Source organism: Scyliorhinus torazame, chromosome 14 (assembly GCF_047496885.1).
Source record: "Scyliorhinus torazame isolate Kashiwa2021f chromosome 14, sScyTor2.1, whole genome shotgun sequence".
In the NCBI taxonomy this organism is placed as follows: Eukaryota; Metazoa; Chordata; class Chondrichthyes; order Carcharhiniformes; family Scyliorhinidae; genus Scyliorhinus; species Scyliorhinus torazame.
The window spans coordinates 136,021,122-136,040,603 of record NC_092720.1 but is presented as its reverse complement, the minus strand read 5'-3'; the positions used below and the strand labels follow the sequence as shown (position 1 = coordinate 136,040,603).

At 47.8% G+C, this 19,482-nt stretch overlaps 1 protein-coding gene across 1 annotated transcript in view; it reads right to left on the bottom strand.

Annotated features, from left to right (window-relative positions):
• Window positions 1–2,417: 2,417 nt before the first annotated feature.
• The window catches only part of d2hgdh (D-2-hydroxyglutarate dehydrogenase), a 49,859-nt gene continuing 32,794 nt past the window's right edge, over window positions 2,418–19,482 (bottom strand). Inside the window, exons 8-10 of the mRNA XM_072474939.1 lie at window positions 18,705–18,847; window positions 7,592–7,757; window positions 2,418–3,464 (exon numbers count right to left, since the gene is read on the bottom strand). Coding sequence (XP_072331040.1) covers window positions 3,202–3,464; window positions 7,592–7,757; window positions 18,705–18,847 — 572 coding nt within the window. The 3' untranslated portion in view covers window positions 2,418–3,201. The remainder of the gene's footprint in view (window positions 3,465–7,591; window positions 7,758–18,704; window positions 18,848–19,482) is intronic.

Genomic DNA, 19,482 nt, shown 5'->3' with positions numbered 1-19,482 from the left:
TTTAAGGTGCGAGGGGCAAGGTTTAGAGGAGAGGTACAAGGCAAGTTTTTTTACACAGAGGGTAGTGGGTGCCTGGAACACACTGCCGGAGGAGGTGGTGGAAGCAGGGACGAGAGTGACTTTTAAGGGGCATCTTGACAAATACATGAATAGGATGGGAACAGAGAGATACGGACACCAGAAGTGTAGAAGATTTTCGTTTAGACGGGTAACATAGAATTTCATAGAATTTACAGTGCAGGAGGAGGCCATTCAGCCCATCGAGTCTGCACCGGCTCTTGGAAAGAGCACCCTACCCAAGGTCAACACCTCCACCCTATCCCCATAACCCAGTAACCCCACCCAACACTAAGGGCAATTTTGGACACTAAGGGCAATTTATCATGGCCAATCCACCTAACCTGCACATCTTTGGACTGTGGGAGGAAACCGGAGCACCCGGAGGAAACCCACGCACACACGGGGAGGATGTGCAGACTCCGCACAGACAGTGACCCAAGCCGGAATCGAACCTGGGACCCTGGAGCTGTGAAGCAATTGTGCTATCCACAATGCTACCGTGCATGGTCAGCGCAGGCTTGGAGGGCCGAAGGGCTTGTCCCTGTGCTGTACTTTTTTTGTTCTTTTTGACCGTTTGCTTTGCACCCACCTTAGAATTGCACGCTTTATTTTATATTCCTCTTCTACCAAGATGAATCGCTTCACACATCTCTGCATTAACTTTCATCTGCCATTTGCCCGCACATTCCACTAACTATCAATGCCCTTTTGAATTTTATCACAATCTATAGAATGAAGTTGCTTAACACATTTGGCTCCTTCTCTGGGTACAAGTTGAACTTAGGAAAGAGTGAATGTTTTCCGGTTAACCCCCGGGAGGGGAGCCCAACTGGGGATGTTACCTTTTCGTCTAGCTAAGACAGGCTTCCGCTATCTGGGGTCCGGGTGGCCCATACCTATGTCTCACTTCATAAGCTATATTCCACCAGTCTGGTGAACAGCATCAAAGCAGATCTGCAGAGGTGGAACGGTCTCCTCTCCTTGGCGGGTAGGGTTCGAACAATTAAAACAAATGTGCTCCCGAGGTGTTTATTGTACTTTCAGTGTCTACACTCCGTATGCTTCACCCAATCTCAGTCGATGTATTTACATTGTGTATCTATCGTTTGTTCTATGTTTTTCTCATGTATGGGACAATCTGTCTGGACTATACGCAGAACAATACTTTTCACCGTTCCTCGGTACATGTGACAATAAACCCAAATTCAAGTCCCCATTGCCTCCTCAAATCCTTTTTTAATCAAGGTCAACAAACTGATATCCTCTTTTATTTTAGCGGGTAAAGAGTGGCACGGTGGTGCAGTGGTTAGCACTGCTGCCTTTGGCGCTGAGGACTCAGGTTCGATCCCGGCCCCGGGTCATTGTCTGTGTGAAGTTTGCACATTCTTCCCGTGTCTGTGTGGGCTTCACCTCCACAACCCCAAAGATGTGCATGGTAGGTGGATTGGCCGTGCCCCTTAATTGGAAAAAAATAATTGGGCACTCTAAATTTTTTTTAAAACTTTTGGCGGGTAAGACTCATAGAATCCGTAGTGTTCTGCGCCAAAGGGTCAGACAGTTGGGGGGCTTGGGCTTCCCTAATTTATTGTTTTATTATTGGGCAGCGATCCCCGGTCCATTTGGAGACAAATGGAAGCTCATTCTTGCACTACATATACTTTTCTTGCAATAATTACTGCTCCGTTCCCTTTTCCCCCTGTCAGATTTCCCTCAAACCCAGTGGTGGCCTCCTCCCTTAGGATTCGGAAAGTTTAGGCAGCATTTCAAGCATCTTTCCCTGTCTTCACTCGCCCCTATTTGCAGAGCCCAGTGAGGGGGCTCATGGTGTGGAATCTAGGGAGAGAAGCTCTGGGATGAGGGACTGGGGTGCTGAGCCCAGGGAGCATCACACAGCAAGGGGAGCCAGAGCAAGAAGCCCAGGGAGGGGGCCCCAAGGTCCAGAGCCCAGGGAGAGAAGCTCAGGGACGTAGACCAAGGAAGGGAGCCCAGGGCAGATGTTTGAACTTTTACAATGCTGTGTAGTCCCTGACAAGAACCCTGAGATAAGGCAGGGTGAGGGAATATTCACAGACTAGTCATACCTGCATGACCTGAGATCAGTACAGGTCACCGGCACAGCTCCAGAAGCTGTCAGTCGTTTTTATGAAATGCAGCAAGCTGCAAGATGCATGCCCAGTTTTAGCTGCCATACTTTACCCCAGGAAATCTCTGCTCTGTTAGAGGTACTTCTCAAAATTATGGCTCACATTTGTCTGATTATAAATTTGATTTGCTTTGATAATCGGTTTGTTGCTTACACTCCAAGTTAGGTATCAACTGACACATCAGAACAGGCCAATCAAGACTGGAGAGTGATAACCAGGTTAATATTTCATTTGGCAGTCTGTCAGAACTTGGCTTTCAGAATTAGTGTTCAGTCTTTCTCAGGCTCGAGACTCAATCCAGTTCGTAGTCGACATGGATCCAGTGCAGATACTGGCTCGGCTCCTGGTCACCTCACCAGAGAGGACGCAGTATTTAAAGCGGGCTTATGGGCGGCCAGTTGTTGGTCTTGTCTCAGCGAGCAGCAATCTTGCCTCAGGAGTCAGGAGGCTGGTCCCACTTTAGAGATTTGAACCCATAATCCAGGCTGATGCTTGAATGGAGTGCTGAGGGAGTGATGCACTTTCAGAGGTGGCGGCTTCTGTTAAACCGAAGCCCCATCAGTCTTCCGAGGTGGGCGTAAGAGATCTCTGGGCATAAGAGGGCATAAGAGGTCTTTTGGAGAAGAGCATAGGTGTTCTCCTGGAACCTTGGCTAATGATTATCTGTCAATCTACATCTGAAATAGATTTTACGGTCATTATCATACTGCTATTTGTGGGATATTGCTGTGCAAGATTAGCCACCTTTTTCCCAGTATTGTAACAGTCCAACAGCAATTCATTGACTGTGAAGTGCTTTGGGACATCCTGAGGTCATGAAAAGCGCCATAAAAAAAAACATAGATCTGGAAGCGTGCAATGCTGATATCAGCTGTGTTACACTTTTCCACAGCACTGGTATTCTTCACCTTGATGAGCATAAAATTAGCAAAAAAAATTACAAAAGCCAAAATTTGCAAATAGGGCTCCCAGTGAAAACTCTGCTTTCATTGTCATTTCACTGACTGAAGGATGGCAGGGTTTTATAGGGATTTAAAATTCCCTTTGGATCTAGAATCACTTTCATCTGCTGCATAATCTGCACTGCTGCCCTGGGCTTACTGAAATGAATGAAGTTCTTCTTCTTAAAACCCAGCCCATGCTCAGCACTGATACTTCCACAGTGCTGCGCAATCCATTCGTACAAATAGGGCTCGATGGAGTCCAGCAGCTGTTGGTCGAAGGCTTCAGCCACAATGTTCAAATGCAAGTTTCCATCACCTCGGAAGAATAGAAAAAAAACAAAGGATTTTAAATCCCACAGCACTGCCCCATATCTTTAAATATTTACGCCAACTATACCTCGCTTTTCAATTATGACAATGTTAATTGTGTGTAAATTGGCTGTTTAATTATATTCAGTTGTTGGGCATTAATTAGGGACTTGTCTGTGCTCCTATAAGAGGAGCAAATCATAGAATTTACAGTGCAGAAGGAGGCCATTTGGCCCATCGGGTCTGTACCGGCCCTTGGAAAGAGCACCCCACCTAAGCCCACACCTCCATCCTATCCCCGTAAACCAGTAACCCCACCTAACCTAAGGGCAATTTTGCATAGCCAATCCACCTAACCTGCACATCTTTGGACTGTGGGAGGAAACCGGAGCACCCGGAGGAAACCAACGCAGGCACAGGGAGAACGTGCAGACTCCACACAGATAGTGACCAAAGTTGGAATCAAACCTGGGACCCTGGAGCGGTGAAGCGACAGTGCTAACCACTGTGCTACCATGCCAACCTTCGTGGTTTTGTTTTTTATTCGTGTTCCTTTAAGGAACTGTCCTCTTTATTTGTTACGTTAATTTGTTCAATTTTGTTGAATTTGTTATACAAAAGGTTTACGTTAATGATGGAAAGGGATAAGTATACACCGCAGGGCAAGAGTTATAGCTGGGGGAAGGGCAATTATGATGCCATTAGACGTGACTTGGGGGGGATAAGGTGGAGAAGTAGGCTGCAAGTGTTGGGCACACTGGATAAGTGGGGCTTGTTCAAGGATCAGCTACTGCGTGTTCTTGATAAGTATGTACCGGTCAGACAGGGAGGAAGGCGTCGAGCGAGGGAACCGTGGTTTACCAGGGAAGTGGAATCTCTTGTTAAGAGGAAGAAGGAGGCCTATGTGAAGATGAAGTGTGAAGTTTCGGTTGGGGCGATGGATAGTTACAAGGTAGCGAGGAAGGATCTAAAGAGAGAGCTAAGACGAGCAAGGAGGGGACATGAGAAGTATTTGGCAGGAAGGATCAAGGAAAACCCAAAAGCTTTCTATAGGTATGTCAGGAATAAGCGAATGACTAGGGAAAGAGTAGGACCAGTCAAGGACAGGGATGGGAAATTGTGTGTGGAGTCTGAAGAGATAGGCGAGATACTAAATGAATATTTTTCGTCAGTATTCACTCAGGAAAAAGATAATGTTGTGGAGGAGAATGCTGAGCCCCAGGCTAATAGAATAGATGGCATTGAGGTACGTAGGGAAGAGGTGTTGGCAATTCTGGACAGGCTGAAAATAGATAAGTCCCCGGGACCTGATGGGATTTATCCTAGGATTCTATGGGAGGCCAGGGAAGAGATTGCTGGACCTTTGGCTTTGATTTTTATGTCATCATTGGCTACAGGAATAGTGCCAGAGGACTGGAGGACAGCAAATGTGGTCCCTTTGTTCAAAAAGGGGAGCAGAGACAACCCCGGCAACTATAGACCGGTGAGCCTCACGTCTGTAGTGGGTAAAGTCTTGGAGGGGATTATAAGGGACAAGATTTATAATCATCTAGATAGGAATGATATGATCAGGGATAGTCAGCATGGCTTTGTGAAGGGTAGGTCATGCCTCACAAACCTTATTGAGTTCTTTGAGAAGGTGACTGAACAGGTAGACGAGGGTAGAGCAGTTGATGTGGTGTATATGGATTTCAGCAAAGCGTTTGATAAGGTTCCCCACGGTAGGCTATTGCAAAAAATACGGAGGCTGGGGATTAAGGGTGATTTAGAGATGTGGATCAGAAATTGGCTAGCTGAAAGAAGACAGAGGGTGGTGGTTGATGGGAAATGTTCAGAATGGAGTACAGTCACAAGTGGAGTACCACAAGGATCTGTTCTGGGGCCGTTGCTGTTTGTCATTTTTATCAATGACCTAGAGGAAGGCACAGAAGGGTGGGTGAGTAAATTTGCAGATGATACTAAAGTCGGTGGTGTTGTCGATAGTGTGGAAGGATGTAGCAGGTTACAGAGGGATATAGATAAGCTGCAGAGCTGGGCTGAGAGGTGGCAAATGGAGTTTAATGTAGAGAAGTGTGAGGTGATTCACTTTGGAAGGAATAACAGGAATGCGGAATATTTGGCTAATGGTAAAGTTCTTGAAAGTGTGGCTGAGCAGAGGGATCTAGGTGTCTATGTACATAGATCCCTGAAAGTTGCCACCCAGGTTGATAGGGTTGTGAAGAAGGCCTATGGAGTGTTGGCCTTTATTGGTAGAGGGATTGAGTTCCGGAGTCGGGAGGTCATGTTGCAGCTGTACAGAACTCTGGTCCGGCCGCATTTGGAGTATTGCGTACAGTTCTGGTCACCGCATTATAGGAAGGACGTGGAGGCTTTGGAGTGGGTGCAGAGGAGATTTACCAGGATGTTGCCTGGTATGGAGGGAAAATCTTATGAGGAAAGGCTGACGGACTTGAGGTTGTTTTCGTTGGAGAGAAGAAGGTTAAGAGGAGACTTAATAGAGGCATACAAAATGATCAGGGGGTTGGATAGGGTGGACAGTGAGAGCCTTCTCCCGCGGATGGATATGGCTGGCACGAGGGGACATAACTTTAAACTGAGGGGTAATAGATATAGGACAGAGGTCAGAGGTAGGTTCTTTACGCAAAGAGTAGAGAGGCCGTGGAATGCCCTACCTGCTACAGTAGTGAACTCGCCAACATTGAGGGCATTTAAAAGTTTATTGGATAAACATATGGATGATAATGGCATAGTGTAGGTTAGATGGCTTTTGTTTCGATGCAACATCGTGGGCCGAAGGGCCTGTACTGCGCTGTATTGTTCTATGTTCTATGTTCTATGACACAATAGGACACATGTGGCCAATGAAATTTAACAGAGGGAAGTATAAAGTGACACTATGGTAGGATGAATGAAGAGAGGCAATATAAACTAAAGGATACAATTCTAAAAGGGATCCAGGAAGAGGGAGACCTGGGGGATATATGGGCAAATCATTGAAGGTGGCAAGATAGATTGAGAAAGTGGTTAAAAAGCGATGCGGAATCCTGGGGTTTACAAATGGAGGCATTAGAGTGCAAAGCGATTAACGTTTATAAAATACTGGTTTGGCCTCCACTGAAGGGTGCGAAGGCTTTAGAGAGAGTGCAGAAGAAGATTTATCAGAATGGTCCTAAGGCTAAGGGATTTCAATTACACGGATTGATTGGAGAAGCTGGGGCTGTTCTGCTTAAAGAGAGAGTTGAGCGAAGTTTTGATGGAGCTGTTCAAAATAGTGAGAGATCTAGATAGAGTAGCTAGGGTGAAACTGTATACATTTGTAGAATAGTCTAGAAACAGAAGACACTGATTTAAGTTCCCGTACCAGCCTCCCCGAACAGGCGCCGGAATGTGGCGACTAGGGGCTTTTCACAGTAACTTCATTGAAGCCTACTCGTGACAATAAGCGATTTTCATTTCAAGTTGACTGGCGAATGAACCAGGGGTGACGTAAGGGAAAACATTTTTTTTTTAATTAAAGGGCTATTTAGTGTGGCCAATTCACCTATCCTGCACATCTTTGGGTTGTGGGGGTGAGACCCACGCAGGCACAGGGATAATGTGCAAATTCCACACAGACAATGACCCAGGGCCAGAATCAAACCGTGTCCTCGGTGCTGTGAGGCAGCAGGGCTAACCACTGCACTACCGAGGAAAAATATTTTTACGCAAGATCTATGATGCACTGCTTGAGAGTGTGGTGGAGGCAGAATAGAAAGGGTGGTGGAATGGGAGGTGATAAATTGTTCTTGCAAAGAGCCAGCATGGATTTGGTGCCTCGTTCTGTGCCGTAACCATGGCACTGCGTCCTGATTTTCAATAGCAATAACAAGGACCCTTGTCTTTAAATAGGGAACATGTTTTCCTTTTTCTTTAATTATTGACGGCTCTGACCTTTAAATAGTATCACTCCTCGCCTTTAAAGACACAGATGGATAATCAACCAATTTCCAATGAAACCACCTGCCCAACATGAGTTAGCATAACAGGAATAGATCCAAAATTTAAAATAGAAAGAAATCTTGGAGAAATATCACACTGACACTCCAGGAGCCACCCTTGCCCTCCTCAAATGAGCAGCACACCAGTGAATCTCACCAAGGTGTCCAAAGCCAACGACACGTTTGGCTCTCGTCCCCAGTCTGTCCTTCATGACAGTGACAATCTCGTAGATTCTCTCCAGTGGTAACGAGATGTCATATTTGTACAGAAAGCCATCATGGACCAGTGCTTCGGTAATGCGTTCCCTTAGTGCCCAGATCGCCTTCAGGAAAAGAACATCAGATGTTTTCGATTACACAGAATCTCTGGCTTATGAACAGACCCTTCCGAATCCTCCAAAACTTACCTGAAGCAGGCACCATGTCTTTTTTTATGGTTTAGCTTGTGATGAATGCTTTCTCCACAGCGTGCTTTGCAATGCCACAGAAACTGGGCCAAGAGGCCTCCTTTTATTCCATAAACATCTATGGAACAGGCAGCAAGCTGAATCTTGAACCACTTATTGATTCATGTACTCCTGGGACAGGTTTAGCAATTTACAGATCCGAGAAAAAAGAGCAGCTTCAATATACTTATGGATTACAGCGAAGGGTTAAGGCCTACGTTAATAGTCAGGCAGACTAATGTGAGGGTGCTCCTTACAGGGACCGGGAAAATCTTAAAGGAGATAAATAAGAACTGCTTTAGGCATCCCGCATGTGTGAAAAGGTGACCTCCTCTAACTGTTTCTAATCTTCACATTCTATGTAAAAGTAGCCTCTTATTTTTAAACACTCAGGCTCTGTCACAAATTGCTGCCATACCTGGGCATATTTCTTATTATTTTTCAATCAATTCAATGGCAAAGGATTTGTCACAGATATGCACATGTCCCACTGATTAGGGTCAGAGGTAATACAGTCACAAAATATTTGAAGGCACAAAACAAGAACTGGGACCCAAATCATTTAATCCAATTCAACTTGACATCTGAGGTTCTACATAGAATAGAATCACACAGCCCATCAAGGCTGCACCAACATTCAATACAACCATAGCTGCTGACCTTCGACTTTGTCTCCATTTTCTTGCCTGCTCCCTGTATTCCTTAATTCCCTGACAGACCAAGAAACTGTCTATCCCATCTGTAAATATATTCAACGTTGGCAAATCCACAATATTCTGGGGTAGTGAGTTACAACAATTCACAACCCTGTGAGTGAAATAATGTTTTCTCACAGTCCGAAACGATTGACCCCTTACCCTGTGGCCCCCGTGTTTTAGATTTCTTGACAACGGAAGCAAGGGTGTTCCCGATGGTGGGAGTGTCCAGAACAGGGGGCGCGATTCTCCGACCCCCCCCACCGGGTCGGAGAATCGCCGGGGGCCGGCGTGGATCCCGCCCCCGCCTGTCGCAAATTCTCCGCCACCGGAGATTCGGCGGGGGGTGGGAATCGCGCTGCGCCGCGGGCGGGAATCCCCCGGCGATTCTCCGGTCCGCGATGGGCCGAAGTCCCGCCACTGTCAACCCACGCCAGGCGGTGTGGATTGAACCACCTTTGGGACGGCGGCGCGGGCGGGCTCCGGGGTCCTGGGGGGCTGCGCAGGGCGATCTGGCCCCAGGGGGTGCCCCCACGGTGGCCTGGTCTGCGATCGGGGCCCACCGATCCGCGGGCGGGCCTGCGCCGTGGGGGCACTTTTTTCCTTCCGCCTTCGCCATGGTCTCCACCATGGCGGAGGCGGAAGAGACCCCCTCCACTGCGCATGCGCGGGGATGCCGTGAGCAGCTGCTGACGCTCCCGCGTATGCGCCGCCCGGCAAAGTCAGTTTCGCGCCAGCTGGCGGGGCGGAAATCAGTCCGGCTCGGGCCTAGCCCCTCAAGGTGAGGGCTCGGCCGCTCAAGATGCGGAGACTTCCGCACCTTTGGGGCGGCGCGATGTCGAACTGATTCGCGCCGTTTTTGGCGCCGGTCGGCGGACATTGCGCCGATATCGGAGAATCCCGCCCAGGGATCATAGTCTAAGGATATATTATTTAGAACTGAGATGAAGAGAAATTTCTTCACCCAGAGAGTGGTCTGCCTGTTGAATTCGTTACCACAGGAAGCAGTTGAGGTCAAGACATTGCATGTTTTCAAGAAGCAGTTAGATATAGCGCTTGGGGCGAAGGGATCAAAGGATATGGGGGAGGGCGGGATGAGGCTATTGAGTTTGATGATCATAATGAATGGTGGACCAGGCTCGATGGGCCGAATAGCCTCCTCGTGCGCCTATTTTCTTTGTTTTTCAGCATCCAGCCTATCAAGTCCCTTCAAAATTTAGTAGATTTCAATGAGATTGCCTCCCATTCTTCTAAACCCCAGAGAATAAAAGCCCAAATTACTCAGCCTCTCATCATCGGACAAACCTGTTCATTATCCGGACCAATTTCGTGAACATTAGCTGTCCCACCTCCAATCCAGTATATCCTTTGTTAAATATGGTGACCAAAACTGTGCACAGTGTTCCAGATGTGGGGCGAAATTCTCCGGTATCGGTGCGATGTCCGCCGACTGGCGCCCAAAACGGCGCAAATCAGTCGGGCATCGCGCTGCCCCAAAGGGGCGGAATGCTCCGCATCTTGGGGGGCCGAATCCCAAACTTAAGGGGATAGGCCCACGCCGGACGAATTTCCGCCCCGCCAGCTGGCGGAAAAGGCCTTTGGTGCCCCGCCAGCTGGCGCGGAAATGACATCTCCGGGCGGCGCATGAACGGGAGCGTTAGCGGCCGCTGACGGCATTCCCGCGCATGTGCAGTGGAGGGAGTCTCTTCCGCCTCCGCCATGGTGGAGGCCGTGGCGAAGGCGGAAGGAAAAGAGTGCCCCCACGGCACAGGCCCGCCCACGTATCGGTGGGCCCCGATCGCGGGCCAGGCCACCGTGGGGGCACCCCCCGGGGCCAGATCGCCCCGCGCCCCCCCCCAGGACGCCGGAGCCCGCCCGCGCCGCCTTGTCCCGCCGGTAAGGTGGTTGGTTTAATCTACGCCGGCGGGACAGGCATTTTAGCAGCGGGACTGCGGCCCATTCGGGCCGGAGAATCGTGGGGGGGGGGCCAACCGGCGCGGCGCGATTCCCGCCCCCGCCGAATATCCGGTGCCGGAGAATTCGGCAACCGGCGGGGGCGGGATTAACGCCAGCCCCCGGCGATTCTCCGACCCGGCGGGGGGTCGGAGAATCACGCCCGTGGTCTCACTAAAACCCTGTACAACTGTAACAAGACTTCTTTATACCTGTACTCCAATTCCCTTGTAAATAAACACCAACATGCTATTTTCCTTCCTAATTGCTTGCTGCATCTGTGTGCTAACGTTCTGTGTTCCTTGTGCAAGCACACCCGATTATCTTTGAACATTAGCACTTACAAGTTACTCATCTTTTTAAAATATTCTTTTTTTATTATATAACTTCACACTTCCCTGTATAATACGCCATCTGACATTTTGTTGCCCACTGACTTAACCTGTCTGTATCTCCTTGCAGCCTCTTTGTGTCCTCCCCACAACTTACCTTTCCACCTAGCTTGGAATCATCAGCAAACTTAGATATATTACTCTCTGTCTCTTCATCTAAGTCATTAATTTAGATTGCAAGGAGTTGAAGCCCCAGCAGTAATCTTTGCAGCACTCCACTATTCATGGCCTGCCAATTTGAAAAGGCCCTATTCATACCAACTCTCTGTTTTCTATAATTTTGTGAGGACCAGTACAAAACTGCGCTCGCCCGAGGTCCCCGAGGTGAAGGGATTTAATCCTTAAGCCTCATGTACCTTGGGAATCTGCACATTAGAGTAAGGCTTACTACCTTGCTCTAATAACCAAACTTGCCAAAAACTGGTCCTGCCCATTGTAGGCGGGATTCCCCTTGCAACATTTTGCAAGATTTCGTTGAATCTCGCGAGGCGTTGCGAGCCGGGGAGATCCCGGGAGCAGGGTATCCTGGCTTTCACCAGTGCTTTTCTGGCGCAGCGTGGCTGGACAATTGCGCCCTCACTCTATGTTTTCCACATCAATGTACAGTCTTCTCCTCAACATTCCTCCAATTAAATGGATTAGATAGAGAAACATATGCACAGTGATTTATCAATAGGCTTAGACAAAGTCAACATGGATTTATGAAAGAGAAATCATGTTTGACAAACCTACTGGAGTTCTTTGAGCACGTAACTAGCAGAATAGATAAGGGTGAACCAGTGGATGTGGTGCATTTGGATTTTCTGGAAGCTTTTGATAAAGTCCCACATAAGGGGTTAGTGTGCAAAATTAAAGCACATGGGTTCGGCAGTAATACATTGGCCTGGATTGAGAAATGGTTAGCAGACAGGAAATGGAGGGAAGGGATAAATGGGTCTTTTTCGGAGTGGCAGGTGCTGACTAGTATGGTCCTGCAGAAACAGTGGCACAGAGGTTAGCGCAGTTGCTTCGTCTGCACGTCTTTGGGCTATGGGAGGAAACCGGAGCACCCGGAAGAAACCCACGCAGACACGGGGAGAACGTGCAGACTCCGCACAGACAGTGACCCAGCAGGGAATCGAACCTGGGACCCTGGCGCTGTGAAGCCACAGTGCTTTCCACTTGTGCTACCGTGCTGCCCTCTATCACAGAAGGCTGTGGAGGTCAAGTCACTGAATATATTAAAGAAGGAAATAGATTCCTCAACTTTAAAGGCGTCAAGGGGTATGGGGAGAGTGTGGGTGTATGATGTTGAGATAGAGGATCGGCCATGATCTTATTGAATGGTGGAGCAGGTTTGAAGGGCCGAATGGCTACTCCTGCTCCTATTTTCTATGTTTCAATGTAAGGGGTCAGTAGTGTTGTTGAAGAATACAAATTGGGAACAAAATCTTGCTATTCTTCCAATCTCATCTGAAAGATAGCACCTCCTACAATGCAGTACACTGTCAACATGGACAATGTGTTAAAGTCTCTGAAATGATACTTGAGCCCACAACCTTCTGACTCAGAGGCAAAGGGGTTACCCATTGAGCTATGGCAACACAGGGATACGACAGAAACACAGGCAATGTACACTAAGAATTGTTAGTTAGTCATGCAACATGGTTGTAGAAACCAACTATTGTCTAATACACCTGATAGGTAATAGCGTAAATATTAAACCACAGTTTTTTTACCCGTTTTAAATTAAGGATTTCAGCACTCTCATAACCTCAGGTCATTTTAAAACATAGCTTCAACAGAGCGCAGAAACAGCATAATTCATTACAGATTAAAACGGTATTCTTATTCAGCTAACAAATACATTTGCAAGATAATGTGACACTGAGCAGTCCAAGGACAGGGCAGGCTTCATGACAACACCACAGCAACGGCACAGTTACCTAAACGCGCTATTGTCCTAGCAGTCAAGTCAACAAGAAACCAGTTCAAGCTGCTTGCGATAACAGCACAGAATCGCATTCCATAACACATATAAGAATTCATTTGTGAAACATTTCAAGTTAATGTTGCACATTAAAGATTGACAGCTAACCGTCAAATCAAATTATTTGATTCTAACCCAAACCAATTAAGATTACATAGGGGTGTAGATAGATGGCTAAAGACTGATATGATTTAGTATAACTATGATAGATCGTACAGCCATTTTCCATTCCGGAATCAATCTATACTTTGACCTAACTATTCGCTGTCTCTATCTTTCATTTTTTTAAAAATAAATGTTTTTTATTGGATTTTTGAACAAAGTATATTTGCGGTTATGTACACAGGATATGATATATGTATATATATATATATCTATATATAAGTAGGCATTTGTTTGTGCTGGCGAGACAATTCCGGAGGGCAATCCTCGAATGGGTCTGGTGCAGGTGTTGCCCCTCGCTTCTCCTGGACGGATTTTGCCGCCGTTGTCTTCTCGTGCACACTACCGCTTCAGCCGGTCCTCCCGTCTTCCGTCTGTATTCTCCTTTTTCTCTGTTCCTGTGGATGTCAAGTTAGTTAACGTTTCCCTGTCCCCCACCCCCCCATCTACCTCCCTGGCTCTCCCCTCCTCCATCCCCCCCCCCCCCCCCCCCCCCCCACACCCGAACGTGGTTTGCCTGTCCTTCCTCTTAGATTTAGCTGTTCACCCCCCCCTCTCCCGGTCTATCTCTCCCTCTCATGCTTTGGCTGCTTTCCCCTGGTTCTTGGCTACCTGGCTATTAGTCTACTTGTTTGTTGGCCACAAACAAATCCCGGAACAATTGGGTGAATGGCTCCCACGTTCTGTGGAAGCCGTCGTCTGACCCTCGGATGGCGAATTTGATTTTCTCCATTTGGAGAGATTCCGAGAGGTCGGACAGCCAGTCTGCAGCTTATGCTGGTGCTGCTGACCGCCAGCCGACCAGGATTCTATGGCGGGCGATCAGGGAGGCAAAGGCAAGGGCGTCTGCCCTCCTCCCCAGGAATAGATCGGGCATGGCTCCACCCTCATCCCCACCACTTTGGACATTGCCTCGAAGAAGGCAGTCCAGTACTCCACAGGTCTGGGGCAAGACCATCTTGGCCGGGCCTCCTTGGCACCGTTCACATCTATCCTCCACCTCCGGGAAGAACCTACTCATACGGGTTCTTGTTAAGTGGGCTCTATGTACCACTTTTAGTTGCGTCAGGCTGAGCCTTGCGCACGTGGAGGTGGAGTTGACCCTATGCAGTGCTTCGCTCCAGAGTCCCCACCCTATTTCGATCCCCAGGTCTTCCTCCCATTTCATTCTTGTTCCGTCCAGTACGGTGTCGGCCCTTTCTACCAGTCGGTCATACATGTCACTACAGTTTCCTTTCTCTAATATGCTTGCGTCCAGTAACTCTTCCAGTAATGTCTGTCGTGGCAGTTGTGGGTAAGTCCTTGTCTCCTTTCGTAGGAAGTTCTTGAGTTGCAGGTACCTGAGCTCCTTTCCCCCTGGCTAGCTGGAATTTCTCTGTCAGTACGTCCAGTGTTGCGACCCTGCCGTCGGTATAGGTCCTTAACTGTCAGTGTGTCCCCCTTCCTGTCTCCATCTTTTGAAGGTGGCGTCAGTCAGTGCTGGTGTGAACCTATGGTTGTTGCAGGTGGGAGCTTTGTCCGACATTTTGGTCAGGTCAAATTGCTGCCGTAGTTGATTCCAGGACTGGAGGTTGGCTATCACCACAGGGCTGTTGGAGTGTTTTTTGGGTGGGGATGGGAGTGCCGCCGTGGCGCTGGCCCGGAGGGAGGTCCCCTTACAGGATGCCGCTTCCGCGCGCACCCACTCGGCTTCTGGCTCCTTGATTCATCCCCTTATTTGCTCGGCCGTCGTCGTCCAATGGTAGAATTGTAGGTTGGGAGGGCTAGCCCTCCCCTTGATTTTGTTTTTTGTAAGACCTTTGGGATCCTAGCATTCTTCCCCCCCCCCACCCCGATACAAACGCCATGATTAGTTTGTCTAATACTTTGAAACAGGCCTTGGGGATGTAGATCGGGATGGCTCTGAGTAGGGAGAGGTACCTGGGCAGCACGTTCATTTTGATCGTCTGGACTCTCCCCGCAAGGGAGAGTGGGAGTGTGCTCCATCTTTGCAGGTCTTTTTTTACTTCCTCTGTCAGACTGGTGAAGTTCCATTTGTGGATCCCTTTCCAGTCATGGGCTATTTGGATCCCCAGGTAGCGGAATTTGTGTCGGGCTTGTTTAAACGGCAGTCCCATTAGTGCTGCCCCACCTACTTGTGGGTGTAACAGGAAGATCTCGCTTTTGCTCATGTTGAGTTTGTAGCCCGAGAAGGCGCCAAACTCTTTCAGGAGCGCGATGATTCCGTCCATGCTGCTTTGTGGGTCCGAAATGTAGAGGAGCAGGTCATCTGCAGAGAGTGAGACTCTGTGCTCTCTGCCGCCCCTTTGGATCCCCCTCCAGCTTTTTGCTGCTCTGAGCGCGATTGCTAGTGGCTCGATCGCTAGGGCGAACAGCAGCGGGGACAGTGGACATCCTTGTCTGGTGCCCCTGTGCAGTTGGAAGTATCGGGAGTTGGTGTTGTTTGTCCGTACGCTCACCATGGGAGCGTTGTATAGGAGCTTTACCCAGGAGGTGAATCCTGTTCCAAGCCCGAACCGCTCCAGTACCTCTATGAGATATTTCCATTCGACTCTGTCGAAGGCCTTTTCTGCATCTAGGGAGACGATCACCTCTGGTGTTCTCTCCCCGGATGGAGTCATTATCACGTTCAGCAGGCGCCTAATGTTGGAGGTAAGCTGTCTACCTTTGACAAAGCCCGTCTGGTCTTCTGCGACCACCTCTGGCATGCAGTCTTCTAGCCTTTTAGCTAGAATCTTGGCCAGTATTTTGGCATCTGCGTTCAGCAGTGAGATGGGTTTGTATGACCCACATTCCGTTGGGTCTTTGTCTTTCTTAGGTATCAGCGAGATTGAGGCCTGTGCTAGCGTGGGTGGCAGTGTGCCCCTAGCTAGCGAGTCTGTGAACATCTCCCGCAAATGCGGGGCCAGTGGTGTCGCAAATTTTTTGTAGAAGGCCACCGGGAACCCATCTGGTCCCGGCGCCTTCCCCGCCTGCATGTTGGAGCTAATGCTGTCCATGATCTCTCCCAGTGCTAGTGGTGCTTCCAGGCCCCGTTTTCTGCCCTCCCCCACGACTGGTATGTCCAGTCATTCAAGGAACCGTTTCATCCTGGCCTCCCCCATTGAGAGCTCTGAGGTGTACAGCCCTTGGTAAAAGGCCCTGAAGGCTTTGCTGATGTTTGTCTCTGTCTTTCATACTTTCACTTTCCAACTCTGACTCTTGAGGTAAATGCAAGCTGTTTTGCCGTAAACAAGAAAATCATTTCTGTATTATTTGAAAGTTATATTGTCTACAAATTGCTAGTCCTTTTGCTAGCTGGACTTATTAGAAAATAAGATTTAAGTGATCCTCAATTGTAATCAACTAGAGTCAATAAAACAATTCTTATTTGCACCCAAGAAGTGTTAACTCAAATTACTACTGAGTTTTAGTGTTCGCAAGTGCCACTAGATCCGCATGGTAGATCTCTACAATGGTTTTTAAAATATTAGTTGTGTTGAGGCCTGTCAAATCAGACACAATTGCACATATAAAAATTCAGTTGAACTTTTATTTGTGACAAGCTAGAAATATTCCAGCAAAACCACTACATTAACTGTAGCAGTCATAAGATTGCAAGACATAAGAGCAACAGTATGCCATTATGCCCATCAAACCTGGATAGCCTCACTGTTACCTGACAGATTCCTGGTCCCAAAGCAACTTCCCTTTGTCTCCCAGCTTATTACTAGGGCTCCATCTTTGAGGAAATAGTTCTATTTTGTTGAATGAACATTCTGGATATCCTGGCAATGGGTATCAGGATATATCAGTTCCCCTATCACACAACACATTCTTCATGTAGTCATTAGTTATTCAACCTTGTGAATCTGTGTGCCTTGTGAACCTTGTGTAGCCACAAATCTTGGCTGGAGTTCTCAGTTTGGGAGGCTATGTTATTCCGAAGATGAATCGCCAGTGATTTGCACTCACGTTGGGAACGCAAATCAGAGACGATTCACTATCCCTTTCCATGACAACGTATGCATGGCAGGGATTTCGAGAGATTCCCTTGAAAATACCACTATCGGGCCACCATTTTCAGCGGATAGTGAGGTCCGGCAGATGGGCCCCCTCCGTCATCCTGCAACATAATTCCGCACCATACCTGCACCACAGTTAAGTGCTTCCTGAACAGAAAAGGAAGTGAGAGCACTTAACTGTCTTTGATGTGATCCAAGAACTGTCAATCATAGATAGATATTTATAAACATTGGGGTTAGTTTCACAGCTGACTACTTGGAATCCACTCAAGCGTGAAGGGAAGTGAGATTAAACAATCCAGACAACTGGCTGTGTGGAAGCTGTTAATCACACCCTAGTAAAATCAATTTCACATTGATATGAATTAAAGCCTTGCAGATCAAAGATGTGAGGGGGTTTAAACACAGCTGATGTTCTCTTTCTAGGAACTGACACGTGCTGCTTCCTCTGCCTGAGCTAGCAGAGGTTTAAAAGCAGTGATTTTTTTCAGTCTCAATCTGGATGCTCTCTAGCTTCCAAATAGGGATCTCTGTATTGGCGGGCTTCCAGGTAAGGTTCTCTGTAATGGGGGCTTCCAGGCGGGGATCTCTGTAATTGGGGGCTTCCAGGTAAGGTTCTCTGTAATGGGGGCTTCCAGGCGGGGATCTCTGTAATGGGGGGCTTCCAGGCAGGGTTCTTTCTTATCGGGGGGTTTCTGGTGGGGGTCTCTGTAATGGGGAGGGGTTTCTGGTGGGCCTCTGGTGTGGGTCTCTCTCTCATGGGGGGGTCTCCTGGTGGGGGACGCGGCGGGGGAGTCTGGCGGGGATGGGTAGGCAGGATTTGCATTTCTGGCGGGAGTGTGGCCATCCGATGGACTTTGGGGACAAATCCCTTAAAAGAGTTACCCCCTTGGCCCACTGAGAGGTCCACCGTGCCAGGGTCACGCTGGGAAATACCTGCAACAATTCTCACCATGTGAATCCCGGCCCAGAGGGCAGGAGAATATCGCAGGCTTGGAGAATCCAGTGCCCAGCCCATTAATAGAATGCAAATGGGTCAATTGCACCCATTTGTATTCTCCTGGAGTGGGGCAAGAATCACGTGCCGCCGCCAGCAGAGGGCCGGAGCATCGTAACATGCACAAATCCTGCTTTCTTCCGATGCTGGATTCTCCGGGAATTCCACTTCCTGCGATGGGTGGTGGAGAATCCAGCCCCTGATCACTATTTATCCTAAAGAGCATGGCAACGTTCAGGTCCTCCTGCATCCTCCTGTAGTGCAAATTCAATTGCCAAGACAAACTCTACTTGTCGACTCAACTTTCACACCCTCGAACCACAGATTCCACTTTCTTAACTATTAACTCGATGAAAGACGGAGTGTTTAGATATTTCCTTATTCAGAACTGCAGAACAGTCATTAGGAATTAACAATCTATTTGAACATGTTGTGGCTTATGAATCATAGCGCCATGCTTGATAAATAAAAGTTCAAATTTACACTTAAATAAAACAAAACACAGCAATACTAAACGAGCCGGAATCTAATCGTCATCAAATAAGTCAGCCAGATTTGTGCTACAATCTGATTGTCCCTTTCTGTTCTGGTCTATTGCATTCTCCAAAGTAACTGTCCATCAGAGTTGAGATCGGGAATAAGTGCACCTTACCTTGATCTTATTTTCCTCAGTAGCCATAGTCCCATCAGTCACCAGACCACAGCTCATGACCTTCTCCAGGAAATGATTGAGTTTCTCCTGGTCATGATCACTGTTGGATCCTGATGTTTCTATCAAGATGTAAAACGGTGACTCTGGAAAAGGGTAAATGAAAGAACCCACAGTCAACTTTGGGTATGACTTTGTCAGAGCAGGGGAAGATAGGAAAGAGGAGTGAGGGAAGAAATGATAGATACACTGTGCATCATGAAAACAAAAACACGGAAGTGAGTGATATGGGGAAAATTGAAGAAAGAGAAAAAGAGGAGAAAGAGATGGAGAGCGGTGAGATTGAGAAAGAGAGAGATAAATAAAGAGACAGTATACATAAGCAGGCAAGTCTGATCAAAGACAGTGACAAAGGAGACAGCTTACCTCATCTATTCACAAACTGGAGAGACTAGGTGTTCTCAGTTTAATATAGATTTTGAGCCTGGGAACAGTAGCTAATTTCCCCTACAAACACAATTAAATTTTTATATCCAACATGTGTTTTTACAACTGATGGAAAGGAACCATTGCCTCCCCAGTCACCAATGTACCTTGTGTTGCCCTATTATGTATTTTCTTTTCATGCACTAACTGATCTATGAGCTACACGCAGAAAAATACTTTTCACCGTACCTCGGTACACGTGACAATAAACAAATCCAATCCAATCATTAAGAAGGAGCAGTTCTACGTCAGTCAGTATATTTTACCGTCATGACAGAGTGTACTTGCCATGTAC